The sequence below is a fragment of the Eleutherodactylus coqui genome, chromosome 3 (assembly GCF_035609145.1).
Source record: "Eleutherodactylus coqui strain aEleCoq1 chromosome 3, aEleCoq1.hap1, whole genome shotgun sequence".
Taxonomy (NCBI): domain Eukaryota; kingdom Metazoa; phylum Chordata; class Amphibia; order Anura; family Eleutherodactylidae; genus Eleutherodactylus; species Eleutherodactylus coqui.
The window spans coordinates 62,731,331-62,755,888 of NC_089839.1; the positions used below are offsets into that span (position 1 = coordinate 62,731,331).

The 24,558-nt window shown below is 42.9% G+C and overlaps 1 protein-coding gene across 1 annotated transcript in view; it reads right to left on the minus strand.

Moving 5' to 3' along the window:
* Nucleotides 1-24,558, minus strand: part of PLCB1 (phospholipase C beta 1) — a 630,414-nt gene that overhangs the window by 440,473 nt on the left and 165,383 nt on the right. The window contains exon 3 of the mRNA XM_066595662.1: nucleotides 5,086-5,154. Coding sequence (XP_066451759.1) covers nucleotides 5,086-5,154 — 69 coding nt within the window. The remainder of the gene's footprint in view (nucleotides 1-5,085; nucleotides 5,155-24,558) is intronic.

The following is a 24,558-nucleotide window of genomic DNA, read 5'->3' on the forward strand; positions in this document are numbered from 1 at the left end:
GAGCATTTAAACCACCACATGGGTAAAATCCCTAAAACGTGTCTGTTCCTTAAGGTACAAAACAGCCTGGTCCTTAAGGGGTTAAAGACATGAAAAAAGTGAGAATGACGAAGCCAACGTCAAGTATTTCTGTAATGCCTGGAAAAACTCAGTACCATAATGGAGGCTTATTTCAATTTTAGCTTTGGGGCCCTCCCTCGTGTATTTATACCACTGGGTGTTACTGAGTAACAAGAGCAATAATGACATGTAAAGCAGCATGTTGTTATTTCCTAAATACATCGAGGATTGTCCCAAACAGGGATGTGAAAGGGTTGTGTCACAGCCGCTGCTCACCTCGCTCACTTGCTGCTTTGATCATGCATCATTGTTATTCACACTTTGCACACCTCTACTCTGCTCGGTGCCAGGCTTCTTCCCATAGGACTCGTGCATGCTCCCACCCAGAGTCTTAAAGAGCCCGCGCGTGCTCCCATTACCCTCCAAACCAGTCCTTGCTAAATTAGGCATCCACCCCCTAGGGTGGGTGCCTAAGCAATTTGGTCACATTCCTGCCAGTTGTGAAAAAGCCCTTGTTTGTGTTCCTAGTTCTCACCTCTATACTCCTTGACTTTGGTTCAGAATCCTGGATTCTGCTATGTCTACTGCCTGTCCTATTAGCCTGGACCTCATTTATGCATCTTCTCTGACTCAAAGCCTGTCTATTTACTACATGTCAATTCAGACCTGCAGGTATCGTGCCTTGGCCCAGTGCAGCACAGGATGGGTGATAAAAGTTTTATCGGTGGAGGTCTGAGATCCCTACTGACCCTGAGAACAGGGGTCCAAAGTTCCCCTCTCCTCCTCACTCACTTCCCCTTTAAACTCATTTAAACACTAAATGGAGTGGTAGTTGAGCATCTGCAGTGCCATGGCATTCATCTCCAACGCCATGGCATTCATCTCCAATGAGACTGCCAAAGATAGCCCAGCTCTTGTATTCACCAAATACACAGTGCTCTTCCTGGAGCACCGAGAGCTAATTGATGTACCCCACCAATCGTATGCTGATAGCCTATCCTAAGTTCATCAATATTTAAGTCCTGAAAAACCTCATCAATGAATACTGGTTTGGCCTTCAAAATGGCGCTCTCTTTGATGCTTAGAAGATAAGTATACAGTAGGGTTGAGACAAATCAGTGGTAAAACTACTGTTAATCAGCAAACTTAGGGCTCAGTCACACGGGCGTTTATTGCCGCGATTTGCGCATGCGTCCGGCGATTTTTTAAAACCATTGCTTCGCAATGGTATCGGACACATGAGCGCTTTTTATGCGCTCGTCCGATAAATTAGAGAACAGAAATCGCAGATCGCACCTATCTGCGATCTGCGATTCCTGTTCTCTTCTCTATATGCGCTTAATGGGGCTGGCGGCAGCAGCGCCGACCCCATTGAGAACATATAGAAGACAAATCATTCTTCTCTGCCACAGCTGGAACAGCTGTGGCAGAGAAGAACGATGTTTGCCCATTGAATTCAATGGAGCCGGCAATACAGCCGACTCCATTGAAAGCAATTGGCTGCCGGCGTGCGCGGGATGAATTGTCGGGAAGGGGTTAAATATATAACCCCTTCCCTGCAATGCATCCTGAAAAGTGAAAAAATAAAAAAAAAGGATGTACTCACCTGCTCCCGGCAGCCTGAGATCCCCGCGGCCGTCCTGCAGTGGGTGTGAAGGGGGTGTGACTCAGGCTTGCCCCTGATTGGCTCAGCCTGAGCCAATCAGAGGCTGATCTCAGTCACACCCATTCATGAATTCATGAATGGGTGTGACTGAGACTTGCCTCTGATTGGCTCAGCGCTGAGCCAATCAGGGGCAAGCCTGAGTCACACCCCCTTCACACCCACTGCAGGACGGCCGCGGGGATCTCCGGTTGCCAGGAGCAGGTAAGTACATACATTTTTTTTATTTTTTCACTTTTCAGGATGCATTGCAGGGAAGGGGTTATATATTTAACCCCTTCCCGACAATTCATCCCACACTCGCCCGCAGCGCTTGCATTCAATGGAGCCGGCTGTATTGCCGGCTCCATTGAATGCAATGTGCTGGACAGCTCCGGCCCGTTTCTAATGAAACGCGGCTAGGAGCAGATTTTCGGGCGATTTTTCGGCGCCGGTCACGCGATTTGCGCATGCGCATCCGTCATGCGATGCGCCAATCGCGTGAAAAAACGCCCGTGTGACTAAGGCCTTATGATGCAGGAAAGCAAAAAGGAAAGTGCAGAGTCTCCCCTCATTTTATAGTATTTTCTTGTTTTTAGCCCTGGCTACAACCATCATCAGGTAAAAGCAAAGATGAACTCTTCTGAAGACAGTGACCATGGTTAAGGGGGAACAAATTGCTAACTCCCTTACGGATGTGTTTCTCTGCTATGCAATGACTATTTATTAGATTTTTGCCGTATTACACAATGATCTTCCTATTCATTGTATGGAGAAATCATCCAAACGGTACCCACAATATGAACTCATGATGTTATAAATATTACATGGTTTAAAGCACTTTTCTTGAGTCTTATCCAAGTGAGAGAAATCCTTCAGGACATCTAAAAACACTTTTCTTTAAACCTTGTAATAACTGGTTACGGTCCTTTGTAAGAGGAACAAGAAAGTATTATATTTCAGAAACCTGTAGGTGCGCAGTAACATATTATTTCTTTAATATACTAGCATTATACCCACCATTAGAAGGGCACATAGGAAAGGAAAAACTAAAATGGACAGAATCAGTGGCAACATTGGAGTGTATTGTACAATATTTGTCCATAATGATATTTACTATATGGTATATGTTATACAGGGTATTTGCATATTTTACGTATTTGTAACTATATGTTTTTTCAGGGGTATTATGATTATTTTTTTATTACTTAAAGTGACCCTTCGGTCCTGGAGGAACAAAGATGGCCAAACCACTGCTCTGTCTACCTGATTGTGGTGCGGCCATCTTTGTTTCTCCGAGATCAGACGGTTGCTATAACTATTAGGATTCACGGCTATTTGGAGATCAATGGTTCCATAACCGGTACTGTTGTATCTTGTCTACACCGGAAGTGATGGGTGGAGACAAGGGTTAGGCTGCTTGACAGCCAGGTAATGCCCCCAGCTCCTGATTGACTGCAGAAGGATCTCACTTTAGCCGATGGGATTCTAGGCAGCTGCGCTGCCTACTCCTCATTCAGCCCTCTGCCGCTATGCCTTGTGAGCTTCCCATGGTGACCCCGAAGCAGTGATGTCAATTGCCTGATTCCCTCTTTGCTCCTGTCACTTGTCCCCGGTGGCTGTGTTCAGTGACCTCGCCGCTGTCGCTTGTCCTCTGGTCCTCCCCTCCCCCCTCACACTTCCTTTTCTAAACGTTTTAAGTGTTTTACCATAAAGATATTTTTCTAAACATCTAATACATGGGGAAGACAACAATTGGAATAGCATTGAGTCACTTCCTAATCCTACCTCAGTGCCAATATAGCTGTGCACTGTAGGTATAACAAACAGTATTTGGACCCTCTTCCATGATCTATGAGTCTAGTGTTATTTGTAGGGCTGTAGCAAAGTTTAACTAGAAACTATGCCACAGTTTATTTGCCTTTTCAATAGCTTTTCAATGGCATTTGATGTGTAAAGAGAAGGTAAGCTTTGCTGCATCTGTGATGGACTTTCAAATGAAATAAAACAAGACATCTCATGGTAAAATAAACAGCACTACTCAAACCTTGGTTCCTAGGCTCAGGTGACCACATACACAGGAATATATCATCAGAATATTGAATTTCATGTCAAAGCCTACTTATTAGTACAGGTGAGCTTTAAAAATAAGCCGTAACGTGTATATACCTGAGTAATAACACAACGGTACTACAATTTCACCTGTTTAATATATTTAACTGCATGTTTCCCGCTCTTCGAGTGCCATTTGTTCTTGAGCTCAGCTTCATAAGGTGCTGAGACTAGTTGCTAAGATGTTGTCCCACCCCGGAGCATTGCGATCAGTACCCCAACCACAATTCAGTGCTATCTTCTAATGAACTAGCAGAGTGTTGAGATCAGGTTCCCGATGAGATCCCCATGTTCTCCCATCCCCAAGACTGAGATCTTCTTCTACACTAGACATGAGAAGAAGTAAGCTTGTTGGTGGACCACCCTTCCTGTCTAACAGAGTGTTAAGGTGGTGTAACTAAGATGTTACACTAGAAATACTGACCAGTATTGGTATGAGATAGTCTAATACATACTAGAAGATTAGCTGTTCAGCAGGATAGTCTCTAAATGTGTGTATGCAAAAAGGATAACTCCCCCCTCTTCTCTTCTCACTTTCCCTCAACTACTCTCTCTCGGGAACTTTGCCCTTCGGAATAAGATCCCTCATAGTTTTTTTCAGTGAGTGCAGAGCCTCTGAGCAGTTACAGTGTAATAGCGAGGTATAAAAGGAATAAAATATCTGCTAAGGGATGAAAGAGGCATTGAGCATGGACTATAAATTTATTGCATACCAGTTAAATTATAAATTGGGTTTAATTATATATTGCTTAAACATTTCTAGCGGTATTGTCTTATTTTGCATGTCTAAATTAAAAAACATCCAAAAATATCCACTGGCCTCTGAGCCCTCACAATAGGTTGAGACTTTGGCTTTCACATAAAAAGTAACATGAGAAACTAGAAAGAAAAAGCATGCTTCAATATTTTGGAAAACGGGGGTCTTGAAGGTTTCGCATTAATGAAACAATGGTGACACATATGCGCCAGGCGCTCCATTCATTCCACAGATAGCGCCAGAGATTGCTAAGTGCTCATACTCGGTAATTTACTGTGATGTCATTGAAATAAATGGAGCACTAGTGCACATGACTGTCCCCTTCTCTATACATATAGGGACCGCCAGGACCCCCATTCTCAGGATTGGTGGGAACCCCAGCAGTCAGACCCCCATTGATCATAGCGTTATCCTGTGGATAGAGGATCATTTTAGATCTTGGTACAACACCTTTAATAGAATAAGCCAGAGTAAGACATACTACAGATTTTCAGTCATGTGACTAAAGCCTTACCTTTGGAGTTCGCGCATGCTTTCCCCATCTGGCATCTTTCACCAAACTGATATCCAAAAGTTCAGTCTCCTGGTAAAATACAAAAGATGCATGATGTTTAAAGTTGGTTCAAATAACAACACTGTATGCTACGACCACTGCCATGCGTTTGTGTTGTGTATGTAACAATTCACAGTATGCAGAAAGTCTAGAATTTACAAAGGCCCTTCACAGACTAGACTTATTAACCCTTTTCAATCCAATTTTTATCCTTGTTTTCCTAGGGAGCTTACTCTTTTTCTGCTGTTATACACAGTGCTATATGCTAGCTAAAGCAAATATTGCATGAGATGACATGTTGGATAGGCTCCGACAGCAGACAGGCAGGCAATATACAGTAAGAGAACCCCGACAAATGTCTTCCAACATCGGAGCTGTACAGCCTTAAATCATAATGTCTTCAGAGGTCAGATAGTGGATTGGAAAGGGTTAAAATATAAAGTATTCTTTATTGAAAAAAAAAGGCCTAAAAACATGTACACCCCGGCTAGAGAATTGGGACAAAGGTAGGTATCCAAGGATTGGACCCCTAGAGCCCAGTAACGAACATACATATATACAAAACTCAGACAAAAAATGATTGGAGAGACACAGCTCTCTGGTATTGGTCACAATGAGGACCCAACCTGCGTGTTGTAAAAATAAACCCAATATAGTTCTGTACCCTGGTGAAAGGGTCGGGTATGGTAGAGAATCTTAAAGACTCAATAATAGGAGTACATTAAAGTTTAGCATATTTTCCCTGCTTTCCGTCGACAGTTGCACTTGAGAATCTTGGGTTCAACTCACATACGGATGTCTGAATGTGGCCATATACGCATGAAAATAAGTGGGCGTTTGAAGGCTGAGGTCTATAATTGGCCACAGGAACATGTAGCATCACATAAACAAGCTGACTGCAGGGAGACTGGAGGATGTGGCTCTGGAGCTGCAGGGAGAGGTGAGTGTAGGGTGTAAGAAAATTAACAACTACTTTAAGGAGATTATCAAAACTAATGCAAATGCACAAACTGAGGTCAAATACCAACAATTAACACATTTTTCTGGAAATTTCTCGCTGAGGAGTTTTTCATTTTATATACAGTATGATGCCTTATTTATAGCTGCAAAGTGAATTAACAACCTGTGAAGGATGCAAATGGAACCGCTGATACTCATAGGTTAGAGCTTATGTAAATTGCCCGTTTCGTGCTGACAAACTGAGAGGATTTTTTTCCGGTGAAGTAGAGGAAGACTCTTGGTTAGCGGCACTCAGGAAATATTCATTTTCATAACATTTTGAATCCTGAAGCTTTTGAAATTCTAATCATCTGACAGAATAACTAAGTTGTGACATATTAAACACCTTTTAGTAAAAACCAGTGAACGGTCGGGTAGAATGGGTTATAAACTCACAATTATAGTTCATATGATGCAGGGGTTGTCTAGAAGGTAAAGAAATTAGCCTAAGAGCAAAAAATATTATACAATTTAAAAAGAATCTGTTAGAGGGGCTTTCTGGGACTTAAAATGGTGTAAAATAAAGACAAAATGTATACTCATCTACTCCAGTGGCTCCCTATCCAGCACTGGAGCTCCAGTCCCTACTGTTCAGAGCCCAGAGAAGCCAGCGGGAAGCCACGTACCATACAGTGCATGTGACCACTCAGCCAATCGCAGGCTTCAGCAGCCATGGAAAAATCACAGCTGAAGCCTGTAACTGGTTGAGCAGTCACAGGCACAATGAAAGGCACGTGACCAACCGCCAGATTTTTCCAGATTCCGAGTGAGGCCTGGGTCTCCACCTCCGGTTGGGGAGTTGTTGGAGTAGATAAGTATACATTTTTTCTTTATTTTACATAATTTTAAGCCCGTATATATTTTTTACGTCCTGGAATACCTCTTTAACATCCATTATTACTCACCTCTCAAACCCCTCCGACCACCTTAGCCAAGATAATCCAGTGGTCTCCACCAGTTAACTGCAGCTCCGGCAAGTCTTTGTTTGCCTGGAGTGATGGCATCCACGTGACTACTATAGCTAATCACTGGTCTTAACAATAATGCTATTGTGTATGGCACAAGACTGCTGAGGCCAGTGATTGTATGCAGCGATCAATGTAGATTTATGGCGTGTCAGTATAAACAAGATCAGCGGGGACCACTAGAGCCTTAGCACCACACTAGCAGAGGTGTTAAAGGGAAGCTGTCATCCGACAATGGTCAGTGGTAAAAATCAAGTATGTTATACAAATTTTTAAGAATTTGCAGTGATTTTCTTTCTTATTTCTTATGTCACAATCTATACTTTTTAAAAAAAATCCTAAAATCCTTCAGTTTTCACACTGAACACTAAGCCTAATAATAGAATAAGACTACCTGTTCTGAAGAGAAAACTTTTCAGCAGTCATCCCCTTATCACTATGGGCAGGAAAACAATAAGAGGCAACAACTATATAAAAGATAATATTGCATGAATAGCTGTGATTGGTTCATCGAGCGCTGACTCTCATTGGCTGGGCCGCGGTGCTCGAGAACCAATCAGAGCAATCGCTTGCTGGAGACAGAGTTTTTAAAGCCCATTACCATTTGTCGGCGCCGAGAACTGCCAAGAAGTGCGGAGACCAGCGGGAGGGACCCAGACGGCGCCTGCTAGGTAAGTATAAGACATCCTCTGAAATTAGGACCCTGTGCCTCTTTTGGGGCAAAAATTAATATAAGACAGGGAAACATGGTATGTATATCTGTGAAATGCATAAGTTTTTGCTGCAGCAGATGCATGATGTTTTATTTTAATGGAATTGACGAAGAAATTGCAGCGGCTCATAACTTAATTAACCCTTCGTTAGGTAGCTATAATACAACAGCAATACAATGATAATAATAACCTTTACTTGTATAGCGCCAACTTATTCCGCAGCGCTTAATGACAATCAGGTATTGTCATTATCCAATGGGTGTTTTCATTACTGCGAGTCATATTATTATTCTTTTTCAATTTGTGAATACATTTTATATATTTTTGATAAAATACACTATATTGTCAGTTGTCACTGAATTTTAGGTCAAGCTCTCTTTACTTTATGACTCCTTTCTTATAAATGGTGACCTAAAAGTAGTCGCATACCAACTGAATAGTTAACATTGGAGAAAGTCAATATATTAAACTAATATTTGCACAAATGCTTAGATTTCTTTCTCCTTCAGAGAGTTCTCCTTCAAGATCTGGAAGCAATTACATTTTTTTATTAAAATGAAGCGACGGTATTACTTCTAATCAGCAAACAAATCACAGCATGAAAGAGCACATTAAATTCTAATTTATAAAATCATACGCCATGCTAAACATTCACTGTCACAAAAGGGCAGAACAGAACTTACGGGAGAATAATAAAAATGATCCATAGAAAACAATGAACTAATAAGCGTTCTCAGCGTATCCGAGCAGCCACTGATTGTTAGGATGGAAGCTCATAAAATATTCAGAGATCGCTCTGCTTTTTGTTTATGAGTTGTTGAAATAAACTAAGTTTCTATGAATTCCAGATTTTTATTATTAGGCTTCATCAAGACATTTTCGCTCCTGAAAAAACCCTTAAAGATATAGCTAATTTTGGCTTTCAGAATGCAGTATATTTTTTTATTTTTTGACACATTTTTCACAGCCTCAGGGCTTATTCAGATGTCCGTATATCATCCGGGTTTTCACGCCTGGCTGATATACGGTGTCCCTCTCTGCAGGGGGAGGAGGCTGAAAGAGTTGGGAGCAGTGCACTGAGGGTGGAGCTAAGTGCACTGCTCCCGACTCTTCCAGCCTCCTCCCCCTGCAGAGAGGGACACCGTGAAAACTCGGACGATATACGGTCGTCTGAATAAGCCCATAAAGTTATTATTTTTCTGTTGACATTACTATATAAAGGCCCCTTCACAATCGCGAGGGCGATATTGGACCATGATTCACGGCCCGATATCGCCCTTGCAATCCATGTAAAACCCCTGGATTTGAGGCGTTTTTATGTGAAAACAGACTCGCATCACTGCAAGGAATCCTTCCTTCCAGGTTGAAAGGGATTCCCCAGCCGAGGCTGAAAGGATTTCCCTGCCACGGAGGAGGGGATTTCCCTGCCGTGGCTGAAAAGGATTCCCTGTGTCACAGCTGTGGCAGAGGATCGCGGAGTTCTCCAATTGCTTTCAATGGGGCTGGCACTACTGCTGCCAATAACATTGAAAACAATGGGCGATATCGCAAAAAGAAAGGACATGCTGCAATTTTTTTCCACCCAACATCGTGTGAGTGAAAACATTGCAAATGGGAATGAAACCATTGAAAATTATTAGTTTCATAATTGTGCGTTTTCACTCACTCTCGCATCGTGGGAAAATCTTGTGATTTTATCGCCAGTCTGAAGACCCAATGAGGGCAGCAGAAAGTAGTGACAGACATGCTGATTCCAGCAGTCTGTCACTTATGTGCTGATGTTTTATAGTACTAAACACAAGTGGTAACACTCCCTAGTTAAAGGAGTTGTGTCAAATTTTGAAGTTATCCCCAATCCACAGGATAGGGGGTAATTTTATCATCAGCGGTGGTCCAACACCAGGGAACAGGAGTCCAGTCAATTCCAGAGTCAAAGGAGCAGAGTTCTGCAGTTGTACTGCTGCTCAATTTACTGTAATGTCAGTGTTAGAGACTACCAAGTTCAAGCACTTTTGCAATCTCCTGCACTGTCTTAATGAAGCAGCGGTGGGGCACCTGTGTGACCTCTGCTCCATTCACCCAGGGACTGACCCCTTTTCTCTGGATCAAGTAGGGTCCCAGCGGTCACACCCTCACCAATCATAAAGTGATGGATAGGGAATAATTTTCCAACTTGGCCAAATTGCTGTAAGGCTTGGTATGGTTCAAATCCAGGGGTTACGTCCTCACCGACTCCTCACTGTAGAACAATACAGGAATGGACAACACACACTTTGAATATAAAGCAGATAAATCTTGAGAATTTATTGGAAAAGCTGCCAATGTATATATAAAGCTTAAGGCAACATGTTGGCCCAGAGTTCTTTTGTCAAGCCAAATTGGATGGGAACTGTTGTATGGCGACCTTTGGTCCCGGTTCACATCTCCCCTGGCTTGACAAAGAGCTCTTGCCCAAAATGTTGCCTCAACTTCTATCGTATAAATCAGGTATTTTCCCATAAATTCTAAAGATGTATCTGCATCATATTCAAAGTTTGTGCTATTTGTTCCCCAATGTTCTACAGTGTCCAAACACTTACATAGTGAAGCTGCTGCAGTTGTAAGAGAGGAGTCGAGATAATTCATTATACTCAGCTAACCCTATGGTGATTGACACTTTTCTTAGTATGCCATGCAATAGCGAGAAAAGTGTCTCTCTCATCTGTGTGTTCGGCATTAGCGGTGCCTCATAAATAATCTAGACTCATCTCCTGCCGGGTGCAGAGGCTTCACCATGTAAGCGCTTGAAAACTACAGAACATTGGAACATAAGCGACAGACTTCTGAAATCAGCATGTCTGACGCTACTTTATGCTGTTCTCAGTGAGGAGAGCATAAGAGTACTTGACAGGTTTCCTTTAAATACCTATGTATATTAATGCATTACTGACTGTCTATGTAAAATACACAAGCAGTAGTTATGGCACACCTCAGGTATGCCCTTCTAGAACCAGCCCCTCTATTGCCCAGTTGCTATGTCTGATCTGGCATCTCAGCTTTTTTCAATTGATGGGGCAGAGCTGCATATCAGACATAGCGCATGGACAAGGCTGGTCTCAATGCTGCATTAGAGGCATTGTCCAGGACTTTTACGAACTTTTACTATTGATGACCTATCCTCAAGATAGGTTAGCAATAGTTGGTTGTAGGGGGCTTGCCGCTTTGGATCTTTGCCAATCAGCTGATTGTGGGGCCTGTTATCAGTGTCGACAGCCCTGGAAATAGATAGCAATGCCAATATTTAATTCAATGGAAGCTCTTCCTGCAGTACCAAAGGGGCTGCTGCAATATGGACATGCTATTAGCTTCCAGAGCTGTCCACACTGACAGCTGGCCTGGTGATCAGTTTGATCGGCGAGGACCCTTGGCGGTGGACCCCTGCTGATCAACTATCCTAAGAATCCTGAGGATAGGTCATCAATAGTAAGTCTGTACAACTGCCGGAGAACCTCCTTAGAGAGGTACCCTATGGCGACACGTAGAGGGCATACTGCCCCATAATCCGGATCCTATGCATAGTATTGCTGTGAAGCCTTAGTGTTGGAATACACAATATTAACTTTGGCCATGTGTCTAAATGAATAGAGGGCACATGTTGATCTCTGTGTGGGCAGATCTCTTAAATCCATAATCATAAAATCAATAGTTTTTTTTAATAGACATTGTTAATATTGACCTGCAAATCTTCAATTACGATAAAGTTGTCAGTTATCATCTATTACCTTATTACATGAGCAGCAGAGCTAGTCCCAGCGCTCGCTATTGTTGGCTTTAGTTTGGTAGTACAGCGTGATTAAAAGCTGAAGCTCTAATGAAAGTGATTGATAGAGTTAGCTTAGTGATGACTGTGATGTTCTCCCGTTCTTTCACTGTTGATGTATATTGCTCTAATAAGTCACTTTATTCTTCGCAGTAACATGAAATATGGCCATTAGTTCGATATACCGTCTCGTCTCTTACAAAAAGAGATCAGACTCTACAATCTAATTCTAAGCGGCTACAGAGAAGGAGATGGCTCATGATAGAAAAGGCCTGCCGTATCTACCTCAGGTTGCGATCATAGTTAGGTCTGATCACTGAACATTAAAGTGTTGCATTACAGTTACCAATTTTTTACTTTTCTTTTTCATATATATTTACTTGTAGCTACCAGCCATAATAAAAAATATAATTTTGTAGACTAGTGTCAGCATCGTACCCTGAACTTTGTGTCATCTTTGTTACAAGCCCTTAGAGCTCAACCACTATATCAAAATACTAACAACGACCTGTCCGTCTGTGCGTGAGTGAGTAGTGAGTGAGTTTGTGAGTGACTTACATGCTCTGCCCCTAATCACATGATAGTGATGTCATCAAAGGTCCTTCCTCCCCAGTGAGGGAGTTACATTCTGTGGCCTGATCACATGATGGTGACATCATCACAGGTCCTGTATGCACACAGCTGCTGTCCGGCTAGGGGTTCATTAGTATTCCATAGCATCTGAGGCCACAGGGGATTTATGGTCAGCCTGTAATCTGCACAAGGATGAAGCACCTTTGATGACATCACCGTCATGTGATCAGGGGCGGAGCATGTAAGTCATTCACTCAGGATGAGCGTCACTGTCATGTGATCAGGGGCAGAGCATGATGGTGACGTCATCACAAGTCCTTCATCTCCAGTGCTGTGCTGCTTCTGATCCCTGTTGTATTGGATTAACAATGTATGTAGCAGAGCTGTGTGTGTGACATGTATGTAGCAGAGCTGTGTGTGTATGACTTGCATGTAGCAGAGCTGTGTGGCTAATAATAACTAGTACACGTATATAAAAACAGATAGGAAGTTGCAAAAAAAATCAAAAAGTTGAGTATCTGATTAGCAAATTTGAGGTCTATATGATTATTTAATGCATTTAGAAAAATGAAGTAGCATTTCCTCTACAGCGATCCAAAAGAAGCTTTCAAGAGCCTCACTTAGGAAAGAGACACCGGATTACTGGCAAGAAACACCTGGTTTTCCTTTTTCAAAGTAAACACGAATATAAAATATTTAGGTCACGCGGCTTTTAAAGTCCTCCAGCCAGCATTTGTTTCCTTCATAACCCCTTCCAGAAGCGGAGAAAATAATATTTTAATATTTATTGCAAATGAAGCAAAGCATGAATTAAACATTAAACATCTAATATATATTTTATTCTGCCAAACTCTATATCCTCCACTAGTGGGGAGCGAAAGCCAAAAACGTCTTCAACTGTGTCACTAATTCCCCATTTTAACACATAATGTATTCGGAAAGTCTATTGAAGAAGGAGAAATTAGGTAGAATATGAATGTGAGAGTCTATCTGGAGAGTAATCATTTTATCCTACAAGCACCTATTTATTAGGCTTCTTCTTAGGTCGGATATACGCGTCCGATATTCTTGCGCGATTTCAGCGCACAAAACTCGGATGAAAATAGTCCCCCTTGTTTTCAATTTACATGGGCGATTTTTCTCGCGCAGCGATGTTGCAACACGAAAAAAAAAATCCCACCATGTGCTATTTCCATGCGAATCTCACACAAGAATAGAACATGCAGATGTGCGGTCTCACGGACGCCGTGCCTATGTTCTGTGTGATGCAAGTCACGCTCGAGAATCTCAGGCGCGACTTGCTAACAGACGTGTAAATCCGGTCTCAAAGTGAATCTTTCTTATTAGTATCACATCATCTTTAGGTCCAAAGGTCTCAGCTGATTAATTTCTTAATAATCTTTATAACAATCGGAGCTCCAAATCCGCGTTGGACAATCATTAACTGTTAGAAGGGTCCCTTGACAATAAATTGATCACAAGGTGTCCCCCTGGTGGCGATCAGTTGTAATTTCTTAGGAAATCTTACAGTAAGCCTGTGCGTATAAGCATTTGCGTACGCATGAGCATAGCATTTCTTCGGAACGAAGATTGGCGCATTTTGCTGTACTTTTTGCGCCCGCAAGGCATGTTCATTTGCACATGGTATAAACAAAGGCGCAGCGATTTAAGTGGCTAATTATTTCAGAGGTGTTCTTTTTCCAGAATTAGGCTGCCTGCACATGAGCGCATTTGAACTGCGGAATCCAGAGCGGGTGTCCGCCTCCGGGTTCCACAGCAAATACCGCCCATAGCATGCAATGCAAAAGTGATTCTTCATGCACCCGGGTGCGGTTTACGCTCGCGGACGGAAAATCGCAGCGTGCTCTATTTTTCTGCTGATTCCGCACAGACAGCTTCCATTGAAGTCAATGGAAGCCACCCGACCGGCGGCCCATCAGCAATTTACATTGCAGGCAGGCCGCGGATTCCGCAGGAAAAGCAGTGGCTTGAGAAAAAAAGCTGTACTACGCATCTCTGACGGCGAACCGTGCGGACCATCCGCAGTACAGAAAGAAGAAAATGAAAGCAGGTATGTGCGGACGCCGCTGCTGCCAGGGCTGGATTCTGCTGCGAGATTCCGTATGTGGAATCTGACCCGCCCGTGTGCATGCGGCCTAACGCAGAGTATCAGATACCTTCCAGCGAATTTCCAGCGTATTCGTGCACCCCCTCTGCGTTTTTTTTTGTGCGACTAAATGCATTCTATTCCCTAAGTATTGCGCGCACAAATACGCCCGTGCAAATCTAGCGTTAGATGCAAATTGAGAGATGTAGAGTTTCCTTTCCATCAACCAGTTCTTCAGATTCTTCTAACTCTACATTGGAAGCCATCCAGCTCCACAGTCTCAGCATTTACATTAGGAGATGCACGATGATGCAGCCCCAAGGAGTTAACCGGCATCTTCAGCTCTGCTACATCTGCCTCCGCGGCGCGGCTAACAGGTGCACAGTAAGGCATTTTTCATTACGTGTAAATCCATACACATGAAATCTGTGCTAAATTACTAAGCAGGCTTGTCTAATTAGGCACGGTCCATAAATATGACAACATATTTCGTAAGCAGCCTTGTACTTCAACGCACTAGAAGAATAATTTGAGACGACTCCACACGCAATTATTTCTGCCTTATTATAGAAACTACAAGAAATTTGCTTTAAGTTATGCAAAGCAGGTGCTTATTAAATATTGGTGGAACAGACTAAGGCTGACTCACATGGGCGTATGCCGGCCGCGTACTAGGGCTTCTGCACACAACCGTATTCGCGCTTGTTTTTACGCATGGAGAATATGCGCGTGCCATGTGCAGAGAATAGAATCCATTGATGTTAATGGATTCGTTCTCATGAGCGTGTTTTGCACGCCTATTTCGTGTGTGCGCAAAAAAAAATAGTTGTTGCTCTATTTTCCAATGTATTTACGCACCACGAGCCCCATAAAAGTCTATGGGAGGTGCGCAAATACGCCCTCAATAGGCTGCAGAATTACGTGAAAAAAGAACACATCTGGACTGCATTAGCCTTTTATTCCACAGTAGGGTTGTGTCAGAATATCACCTGGCCCAGGGTGCAAAGTAATATGCACAGACGTGCGCACAAATCAACTTCCTCAACCTAGCTCATAGCGCAAATACGTTGTGATGCGTTGAGCGTATTTGCACATCTGTTCATGTAAAGCCGCCCTTGTGTACGGAACTACATTATGCATTTTTTTGTTAATACCCGCATGAAAATAAACGCAGCGTGTCCTATTTTGGTAGGTAATATGCAAATAAGGGAGATGGAATATTTGCATATTACCCAGAGGAGCATGCACGGCCTTATAAGTCTCCTCACTCACCTTCTAGATGCTCTCCCTAAGGAGAAAAGATAGCGTTCCTGACCCATATGCAGGTAATACACACCAATATAGGCTATGGGAATTTAACATATGCAGCAAATACGCATGGACGTGAAAAATACGCGAGACACACGCACCCATGTGAGTGCGCCCTAAGGCTTGCTTCACGCGTTTTGGCACAAGCCTTAACGCAACGTATTTGCGATATGAACTAATCATTTTTTCACACGTATCAACGCATTTTTATGTACTTTTTGCACATGAATGACATGTTCGTTTGCGCATGGCGGATGGACATGCTCCGATTTAAATGGCTATTTAGCCTAATGACTTTCAGGTGCGCTTTTTTTTTCAGGAATTGCGCAATGTTTCACGCATCCCATTCATTTAAGCACCCCCAATAGGCTTCTATGTGGACCTAGGGTGTGCCAATGTGCAGTAAGATAGAGGAGGTTCTATTTTTTGTGCGTGTGAGAAATGAGTGCGCAAAATCGGGAAATGAGAACAAACCCATTGAAATCAATGAGTTCTATTCTCTGCGTGTGAAGCCGGCCTTAGTCTGTTTCATCAGTATTTACTAAGCATCTGCTTTGCATAACTTAAAGCAAAACGTGTGCAAATCTGTGTACAACAAACAGATTTTTTCTGGTACGTGAAGAACTTACGAGATGCTCGATGAGGAACCGCCATTCTCAGCCAACAGTATCTCATTATCACACATCACCACAGAAGCTGATATATTGCCACTAATAGGTCGTTTCCCATCTCGGGCTTGTCATAACATCTCCTCTGTAATTTGCCATCTGCAGATTGTGCCTTGACTGGTTTATATACAGTACAGCGGGTGGATATATAGTCTGCGGTGACAGTCCGCGTCCTTTAATCCAAACCCATAATGACCACATTCTATACAAAATCAATTATCCCAAAACTTGTCTTATTTCTCCCCTACCTTCAATTTAGCATCTACTCAAATGATGGCTGCTTGGTCTGTATAAGCACTCACAAGGCCGGAGATACACAATGACATCAGTCACCTTCAGACCAGATGGTAGCATTGTAACTAATGTTGCTCACTTTGATTGGCTGGGTGACAGAGTTGTCCCAATTTTTGCCAAATTGGATCGGGTAAGTCTGAAAGGCACAGATGTGTTGGCTTGGCACTGTTGCCTTGCTAGAGTTCTACATTTGAATCTGACCTTGAAGGGGACTTGCACCTCCGGCCCCATTGCTGTAAGGCAGCAGTACTAACCGGACTGCTGCTGCCACCACTTCCACTGTTGAAGGCCATATTAGAGAACCCAAGTCGGAATCAGGAGTCTCAATTCACTTTTTTTTTTCAATCGGTCACTCCTGACCCTATTATTTCAATAAACACTGAACACTAATTGTAATGGGGTACACGGCATTTGGTAAATTTTTTGTGCAAATGTTGGTGTTCCTCTGTTATACTGTTTCTAAGACTTTGTTTCAGCATTGCTATGTAAAGGGGAAACTATGTTCAAAACACAGCTATGATGTAACAGCAATATTTTACATAAAGTAATGTAATTGCTTGCTAATTTTGTTATAGGCTGCAGTGGGTCATGAGGAGGCAAGGAGACATCGGGATCACACATGCCATATAAAAGATGTGGTTATGTAACACATAGTAGAATCATAGGTCATCCGGTTCAACTCTCTGGCTCCACGGTCATGGGGTCCAACCGCCTGATCAATGCAGGATCAGTGAATCATCCCAGACAGATGTCTATCCAACCTCTGTTTGAAGACTTCCATTGAAGGAGAACTCACCACCTCCCTTGGCAACTTGTTCTACTCATTGGTAACCCTCACTGTCAGAAAGTTTTTTCTAATATTTAATTTGTGTCTCCTCCCTTTCAGTTTCATCCCATTGCTTCTAGTCTTTCCTTGTGCAAATGAGAATAGGGCTGATCCCTCTGCACTGTGACAGCCCGTCAGATATTTGTAGACAGCTATTAAGTATCCTTTTTTGTAAGCTAAACATTCCCAGATCCCTTTTACTGTTCCTCATAGGACATGTCTTGTAGACCTGCTAACCTTTTTTAACTTGTTCTAGTTTGTTAATGTCTTTATAAATTGGGCAGCCCAGAACTGGGCACAGCATTCCAGATGAGGTCTGACCAAGGAAGAGTAGAGGGGGATAATTACTACATGTGAACTAGACTCTATGCTTCTGTTAATACATCCCAGAATTGTGTTTGCCTTTTTTGCTGCTGCATCACACTGTTGACTCATGAATCTCTATGAGTCTGTGATCTATTAGTATATTCAAGTCATTTTTGCATATGTTTTTTCTTAGCCCAGTGGACCTGAGAGAAGGAGGGATTGGCTGACAATGAGGATTCTCTACCAGGCCACCTGGTATGGCTTTGCATGCTTAAGCAGGTATCTAGCCTTTGTACTCCAGCAACAAGTTCTCCAGCAACATGTCAACCCTACTGTTCTTCAAATGTTGAAAGCTACTGACAACCTTAGCACATGCATATGTTCTGGTCCTTTAGCCACATTTGGCTCGGGGTCAAATGCCAGACTGGTGATGCCTCCAACTGAACTTTGGGAGGAGAAGAGTCAGTCCCCACCCCTAGCTGTATCCACTAAGTCGATATTAGTGTATCTTGATGCCACCGGAAGGTAGGGGTGTGACAGGGCTTACATAGAGGGATGGCCCTGTCACACCCCTATCTCTGCATTGGCTGTTAGTGAGCGTGCTTGTGCCATGCCCCCGCAGCAGTGTTAGGCTGCCTGTCCACGAGCGTTGTGGTATCCTGCGGCGGATCTCTGCCGCAGGAGCCGCCGCCTGGGAGCAGGAGATGGCAGACGGATCTCCGCTGTCAGCCTGCTGAGAATTGCCAGCCACAAGCGGAGAATTACATTGATGCTCATGGACAGGGTGCTAGCGCTTTCCATAGCAATGCTATTGAATGCTTCAGACAGCATGATTTGCTGGCGATTTACCGCCGGCAGAATCATGCCCGTGGACAGGGGGCCTTAAGTCCAGTGCTGTAGGCCGCAGCACAGCCGGGAGAGGTGAGCATCGTACGCAGCAGAGGGGGGAGCAGAGCCGGTGGGGGACTGAACCTAGGCTATTTCACTGAGCGCCAGCGGCTTAATCCATAGTATGACCTTCAGCTCTTGACCCATTAGGGAGCTAGTGCTGTGAGATGGGCGTTCCTCCTGTCAAACCCCTAGCTTCTGGTGGCGTCAAGATACACTAATACCCACTAAGTCCGAGGGGGAGCTACCAGCTGTAGTCACTCCCTTTTCTCGATCCAGTCTGAATACCCTGCTTCCACCCAGTGGCCTTGTTCAGCTATATGATGCCAAAAGGTATAAAAGTAGGAGAGTTCTAGAAAGGAATGGTGGTGATGCTATTGAAGTTAGCCAGGAAGAAGACAGTGTGTGAGTAAATCTGCTCCTACGGTGTGCTGTTATGAGATCAGCTGTGTATGCTAGAAAGGGAGACAAAGGCAGAGAGTTCCACAAAGGCAAAGTTTGCTGCAGATTATTCGAAATCGACTAAAGCACCATTAGGAGGTTGAGGCCGATACTGGGAGAACACAAACTAAAAGTGTACTGTTCTAGCAATAAAGAATTTTCATTATTTGTAAAGATGCGGTGTCTGCCTCTTGATGCCAAGTAACATCTGACAAAAGTATAACCAACATCCTCTGTGAGGAGCAGCCCGAACAAATATACAGAAAGTTAGGGCTGATTGGCCGGCTAGGATGCTCATCTCCCAGCCAACCAATCAGTCTATAGCCCAGAGAAGTTTTCTCACCGGCTTACAGCGCTGAAATGATAGTAAGCATGCACCAGCATGAGAATCATGTGATGTCACCCTGGTCCAAATACTCATCAGCTGGTAGCAGGTAGTCTTCCCAAGCCACAGTTGGTATCAGCTGGTACCAACTGTGGCTTGGGAAGACCCTGTGATAAAGCGTTCTCCCAACAATTCCCAGTAAAGGGGAGGCTCTAACCTGAGACTACAGCTAGCCTAGTATTCCCCACGGTAAGAGTAAGTCGATCTCCAGTCTGGTGGGGGCCCTCTATAGCATCCACTCTACATAATTGGCAGTAAGCATTTGTGCTGCAGATGAAGGGTGGCCTGTGAGGTTTCCTTACTCATAATGTCTCCAGCTGTTTAGGAAATGTGCCACCCAATGGTAAAGCTATTGCAATAGGAAAATAATATGGAAAGGGCTAGCATACCATGTCGTTGTGTATCACTATTGTAACTTTATATATTAAAAGGATATTCCTAGTTCCACCTATTGGAAGGTGACTTCCCTGTAAGTCAATGTTCAACCAGCCTTGACAACATGGCTAAGGATATAAGCCAAACCAGAGTCTTCTCTAGAAGGAAAAGACTCCAATCTTTGCTTCACCATGTTTGCCTCTCATTGGTGCAGAGAAGAGTACTAATTGGCTGGATCAAAAGTCTTTAATGAGAGTCTGGGGTGATAAAGTCCCTCCTTATGGGGAGTGCCAAGTTGATGTGGGGAGTCGTATACAGGCCATGCAGAGCTACCTGGGTAAAAAAGTATTCAAATAGGGGATGGAAAAGTAATTTGTAAATGTTTCCACCACAATTCTGGCCTACAGCCAGAGGTAAATGACCACTCTTGTGCATATTCATGCATAGGTTTCTGTATGTTTTTGGTTCTTGTTGTGTATCGTTTTTTTTTCCAAGCTGCAAATCTTACGAAAATGTGTTAGCCATAAGCAGCTGCTGATATTACAACGTCCCTAGGTGAAGAGAAAAGCAGGATTTCCTTTTTAGGAAGGGAAAACAAACAAGGTCAAGATTTTTCCTTGCAGAATTTTCTGTATGCTCCTGAGGAGGCTGTAAGAAAACAGAGGGAAGTCTGGACAAATGAGGAGAGCACACTAGCCTGAACTTACTTTCCTGGCTGCATCATATATATGTTGCACCCACTTTGTTTCCAAGTTCTTTCAACGCAGTTCACCCATCAAGATAAGTAGACTAGAATGGTATACATGGGAGCAATCTGTCCTCTGCGTTCTGTAACATCACCACTCACAAATGGAGAACACAATCAGGGCAAAGACGACTTCTGATCAGAGAGGCAGTGGTCCATTTATACTACCAAGATTACAGGTATATTCAAGCCGCGCGATTCCAATCGATTATAGTTTAGATCAGTTTTATTTCAGAGAGAAACTCTAGAGATACATCAATCATATAGATACACAGATAGAATATAGTGCTGGCGCTGTAACTAATGTGTAAGAACATACAACTCGTCGCTCCTTAGCACTAGTGTTGAACAAACCGAAACAGTCAAATCCTGATAGATAGATAGATCAATAGATAGATATGAAGACAAACAGAAAGATAGATAGATAGATAGATAGATATGAGATAGATAGATAGATAGATAGATAGATAGATAGATATGAGATAGATACATAGATAAAGAGATATCTAATATCTATCTATTAGATAGACAGGGGAATAGAGAGATAGATATGAGATAGACAGATAGATACATATAAGATAGATAGATCAATAGATAGATATGAGATAGATAGATATGTGATAGACAGATAGATAGATAGATAGATAGATAGATAGATAGCAGATAGATATGAGATAGATAGATAGATAGATAGATATGAGATAGACAGATAAATATGAGATAGATAGATAGATAGATAGATATGAGATAGATATGACATAGATAGATAGATATGACATAGATAGATAGATAGGGAATAGTGAGATAGATATGAGACAGATAGATACATATAAGATAGATAGAGAGATCAATAGATAGATAGATATGAGATAGAGAGATAGATAGATAGCTAGATAGATAGATAGATATGAGATAGATAGATGGATAGATAGATAAATGGGTAGATAGATATGAGGTAGACAGGAAGGAAGGGATGGAACCACATAAATGGAAAATATTTATTACAAGAGATGAGCGAACGTGCTCATTTAGAGCAATTACTCAAACGAGTATTGCTTTATACAAGTAACTGCCTACTCGGGCAAAAAGATACGGGGGGCGCTGGCGGTGAGCGGGGGGAGAGCTCCCCCCTGTTCCCCCTGATATCCCCAGCTCCACCCCGCCGCCCCCCAAATCTTTTCGCCCGATTAGGCAGTTACTCAAAAAAAGCAATCCTCTTTCAAGTAATTGCTCTAAACGAGCACGTTCACTCATCTCTATTTATTACAGCTTTGTAATACGCACAACCAACTATAGGAAACTAAAAAATGCCCACACATTGCAAAATCTTTTTCTATACTTTTTCACAAGGACATGATTCGCCTCCATGTATGCGTAATTTCTACATCTGATTTTTAATATCCATTTCCTGGAGAATATAATATCAAGCACGATGACTAGTGTAATATTTCTGTTCCTTTTTTCCTTTCCTCTGAGTGCACTTCTGTTCTTTATTTTAAAGAAATTAGATTATGATTATAGAGGAAACTGCTAATTAGAACTATAGAAGAAGGTGATTACACTATAACTACCAGCGCTTCAATGTAATAAACAAATTTATATAACCCTAGGCCACTTAATGACTCCAAGTGTGAGTATGATCACTACTACTTTAGTGTTTACCAGGAAATGTGCTGTGCTTAATGCATTTTTTATTAAATTGAATGGTACCAAAGCCTCATTCAAAAAATACCATGTGCAATGCTGTCTCCACGGCACTCAACTTATTACATTTTTCCTTAGCTTTCAGTGCTGCAGGATTTATTGCTCTATACTATATGTTGGATTAAGTATATTCTCCCAGATTCTGCAATGTAAAATATAAAATAGTTTCCATTACTGAACATAAGTCAATTGGGGTCCGCCAAGCACTGCTGCTGATGTTCATCGTGTGTGATAATGCAAAGAAAACCTTAACTATTTCTATAGTAACAACTCAGCAATGTGTTTTTTACAAAGGGTAATATATTCTGCTGGGGCAGTTTATTAAATCTGCACCAAATTTGCCACATAGGTAAATCAGGCACTTCAGAAGATTCCAGACTGGGTTTTAGCTCTCTAAGACCTAACACAGTGGAAACACGGACTAAGGGCGCCTACCCACTTGCGTTGCCGATTTTCGTGCGTGAAAAACGTGTTTTCGCGCGGTTTTTTGCGCGTTTTTCGCGACGTTTTTTGCAGCCCTCCATTGACAATCATGGGTGCATTAAGAGAAAAATAAGGACACATATGCAACTGACAGTTCCTATGTGAAAAAACCCCACGAAGCGGGAAAAAAAACCCAGATGGACAAGAACACATTCTATACTAATTGCTGTTAAAAAAACGCAAAACATCGCAGGAAAAAAAATCGCCAGTGGGTAGGCGCCCTAAGGCTTCTTTTACATGAGCGCATATCGGCTGCCGTTTTCACAGCCGGCTGATATGTGTTGCGATCTGATGCATTGGATTCCAATGCATCAGATCACATGGGCATATTTCTGAGACGTAAAAACGTCCGGCCAAGCCAATATAGCGCCGGGCGTTTTTATGTCGGGCACAAAAGATAGTCCTGGAACTATCTTTTGGGCCCGAATACGTTGGCCGCTGCATGGGCTCCTATGGGAGCCTATGGCAGTGGCCGTAGTAGGGAAAGAGTTTAGCAGTGTGGCTGCTAAACTCCCTCCCTTTGTTCTCCCCCCCCCCCATGCAGGCTCACCTCTTGTTCCTCCCCGCTCGTTCTGTGCAATGGGAGGGGGTGGGGCGGGGGCAGAGCTAAGCATCGGTCCACCCCACCTCCTCCCATTGATGGCTATGGGCAAGGGGCGGGACGTGGGCAGAGCTAAGCACTCGCCCTTTGCCGCCCCTTGTCCATAGCCATCAATGGGAGGAGGCAGGGCGGATCGTCACTCAGCTCTGCCCCATCACGCCACCTCCCATTGCACAGAACAAGCGGGGATGAACGAGAGGTGAGCCTGCGATTTGTGCGCCCGTTCACCAGATTTCTCACTCCCAACATAGTGTATATCAGCCGGCTGTGAAAACGGCCGGCCGATATGCGCTCATGTGAAAGAAGCCTTATTGCCAAGGAGAGTAAAACTAACCCTAAACTGTTCTTCAATTATATAACTAGTAAAAAGATTAATACTTTGAATCTGTTAAAATTTAATTTGTTGGCCCTTTAATAAATAATGTAGAAAAAATTGTAGAGGCTGATGAGGAGAAAGCAAATCTGTTAAATACTTTTTTCTCTAGTGTATTCACAGAGAAAAATGGAATGTCAGATGAGTTGCAGAGTGATAAAGTAAACTCTCCAGTAAATGTCAGCAGTCTAAAGGCACATTTAGACACAACGATTAACACTCAAAAGCCATCTTTTGAGTGATAATCATTGTGTCTAAATGCATGGCCATCGTGCACTTTTCGTGCACTATTCGCTCATCGCTAACTTTTGGCAAGCTTAAAATCATCGATGAGACTTATCTGCGCGGTGCACTGAGTTTTCAGCAGGATACCGATGATAGTATTGTTTCAGCTAGTGTCCTGCTCAGACAACACAGCAGAAGTATGCAGAAGACAGTGTTTCAGCTGTCTTCTGCATACCCTGCTCGGAGCGCTCCGATGTACCAACTGAGTACTCTGAGAACACAGCAGCTGTATATGGAAGACAGCCGTCCAGCTATCTTCTGCATACCCCGCTCAGAGCACACAGCTGAGCATTCCGAGAACACAGCAGCTGTATACAGAAGACAGAGCTCCCGCTGTCTTCTGTATACAGCAGGAGCCTTCATTTACACACTAATAAGCTTTTAAGTAGCTAATTTGCTATTTAAGAGCTTATGAAAAGTGAACGCTCAAAACTGTCACTCAAACTACCGTTTGAGCGAATTTTGAGCGATCATCTTGCCGTGTAAATGCACCCAATGATTATCGCTCAAAAGCCATTTTTGGAGCGAATTTTGAGTGATAATTGTTGTGTCTAAATGGGCCTTTACCCTGGCAGAAGTGCAGAGCCCTCTTAAAA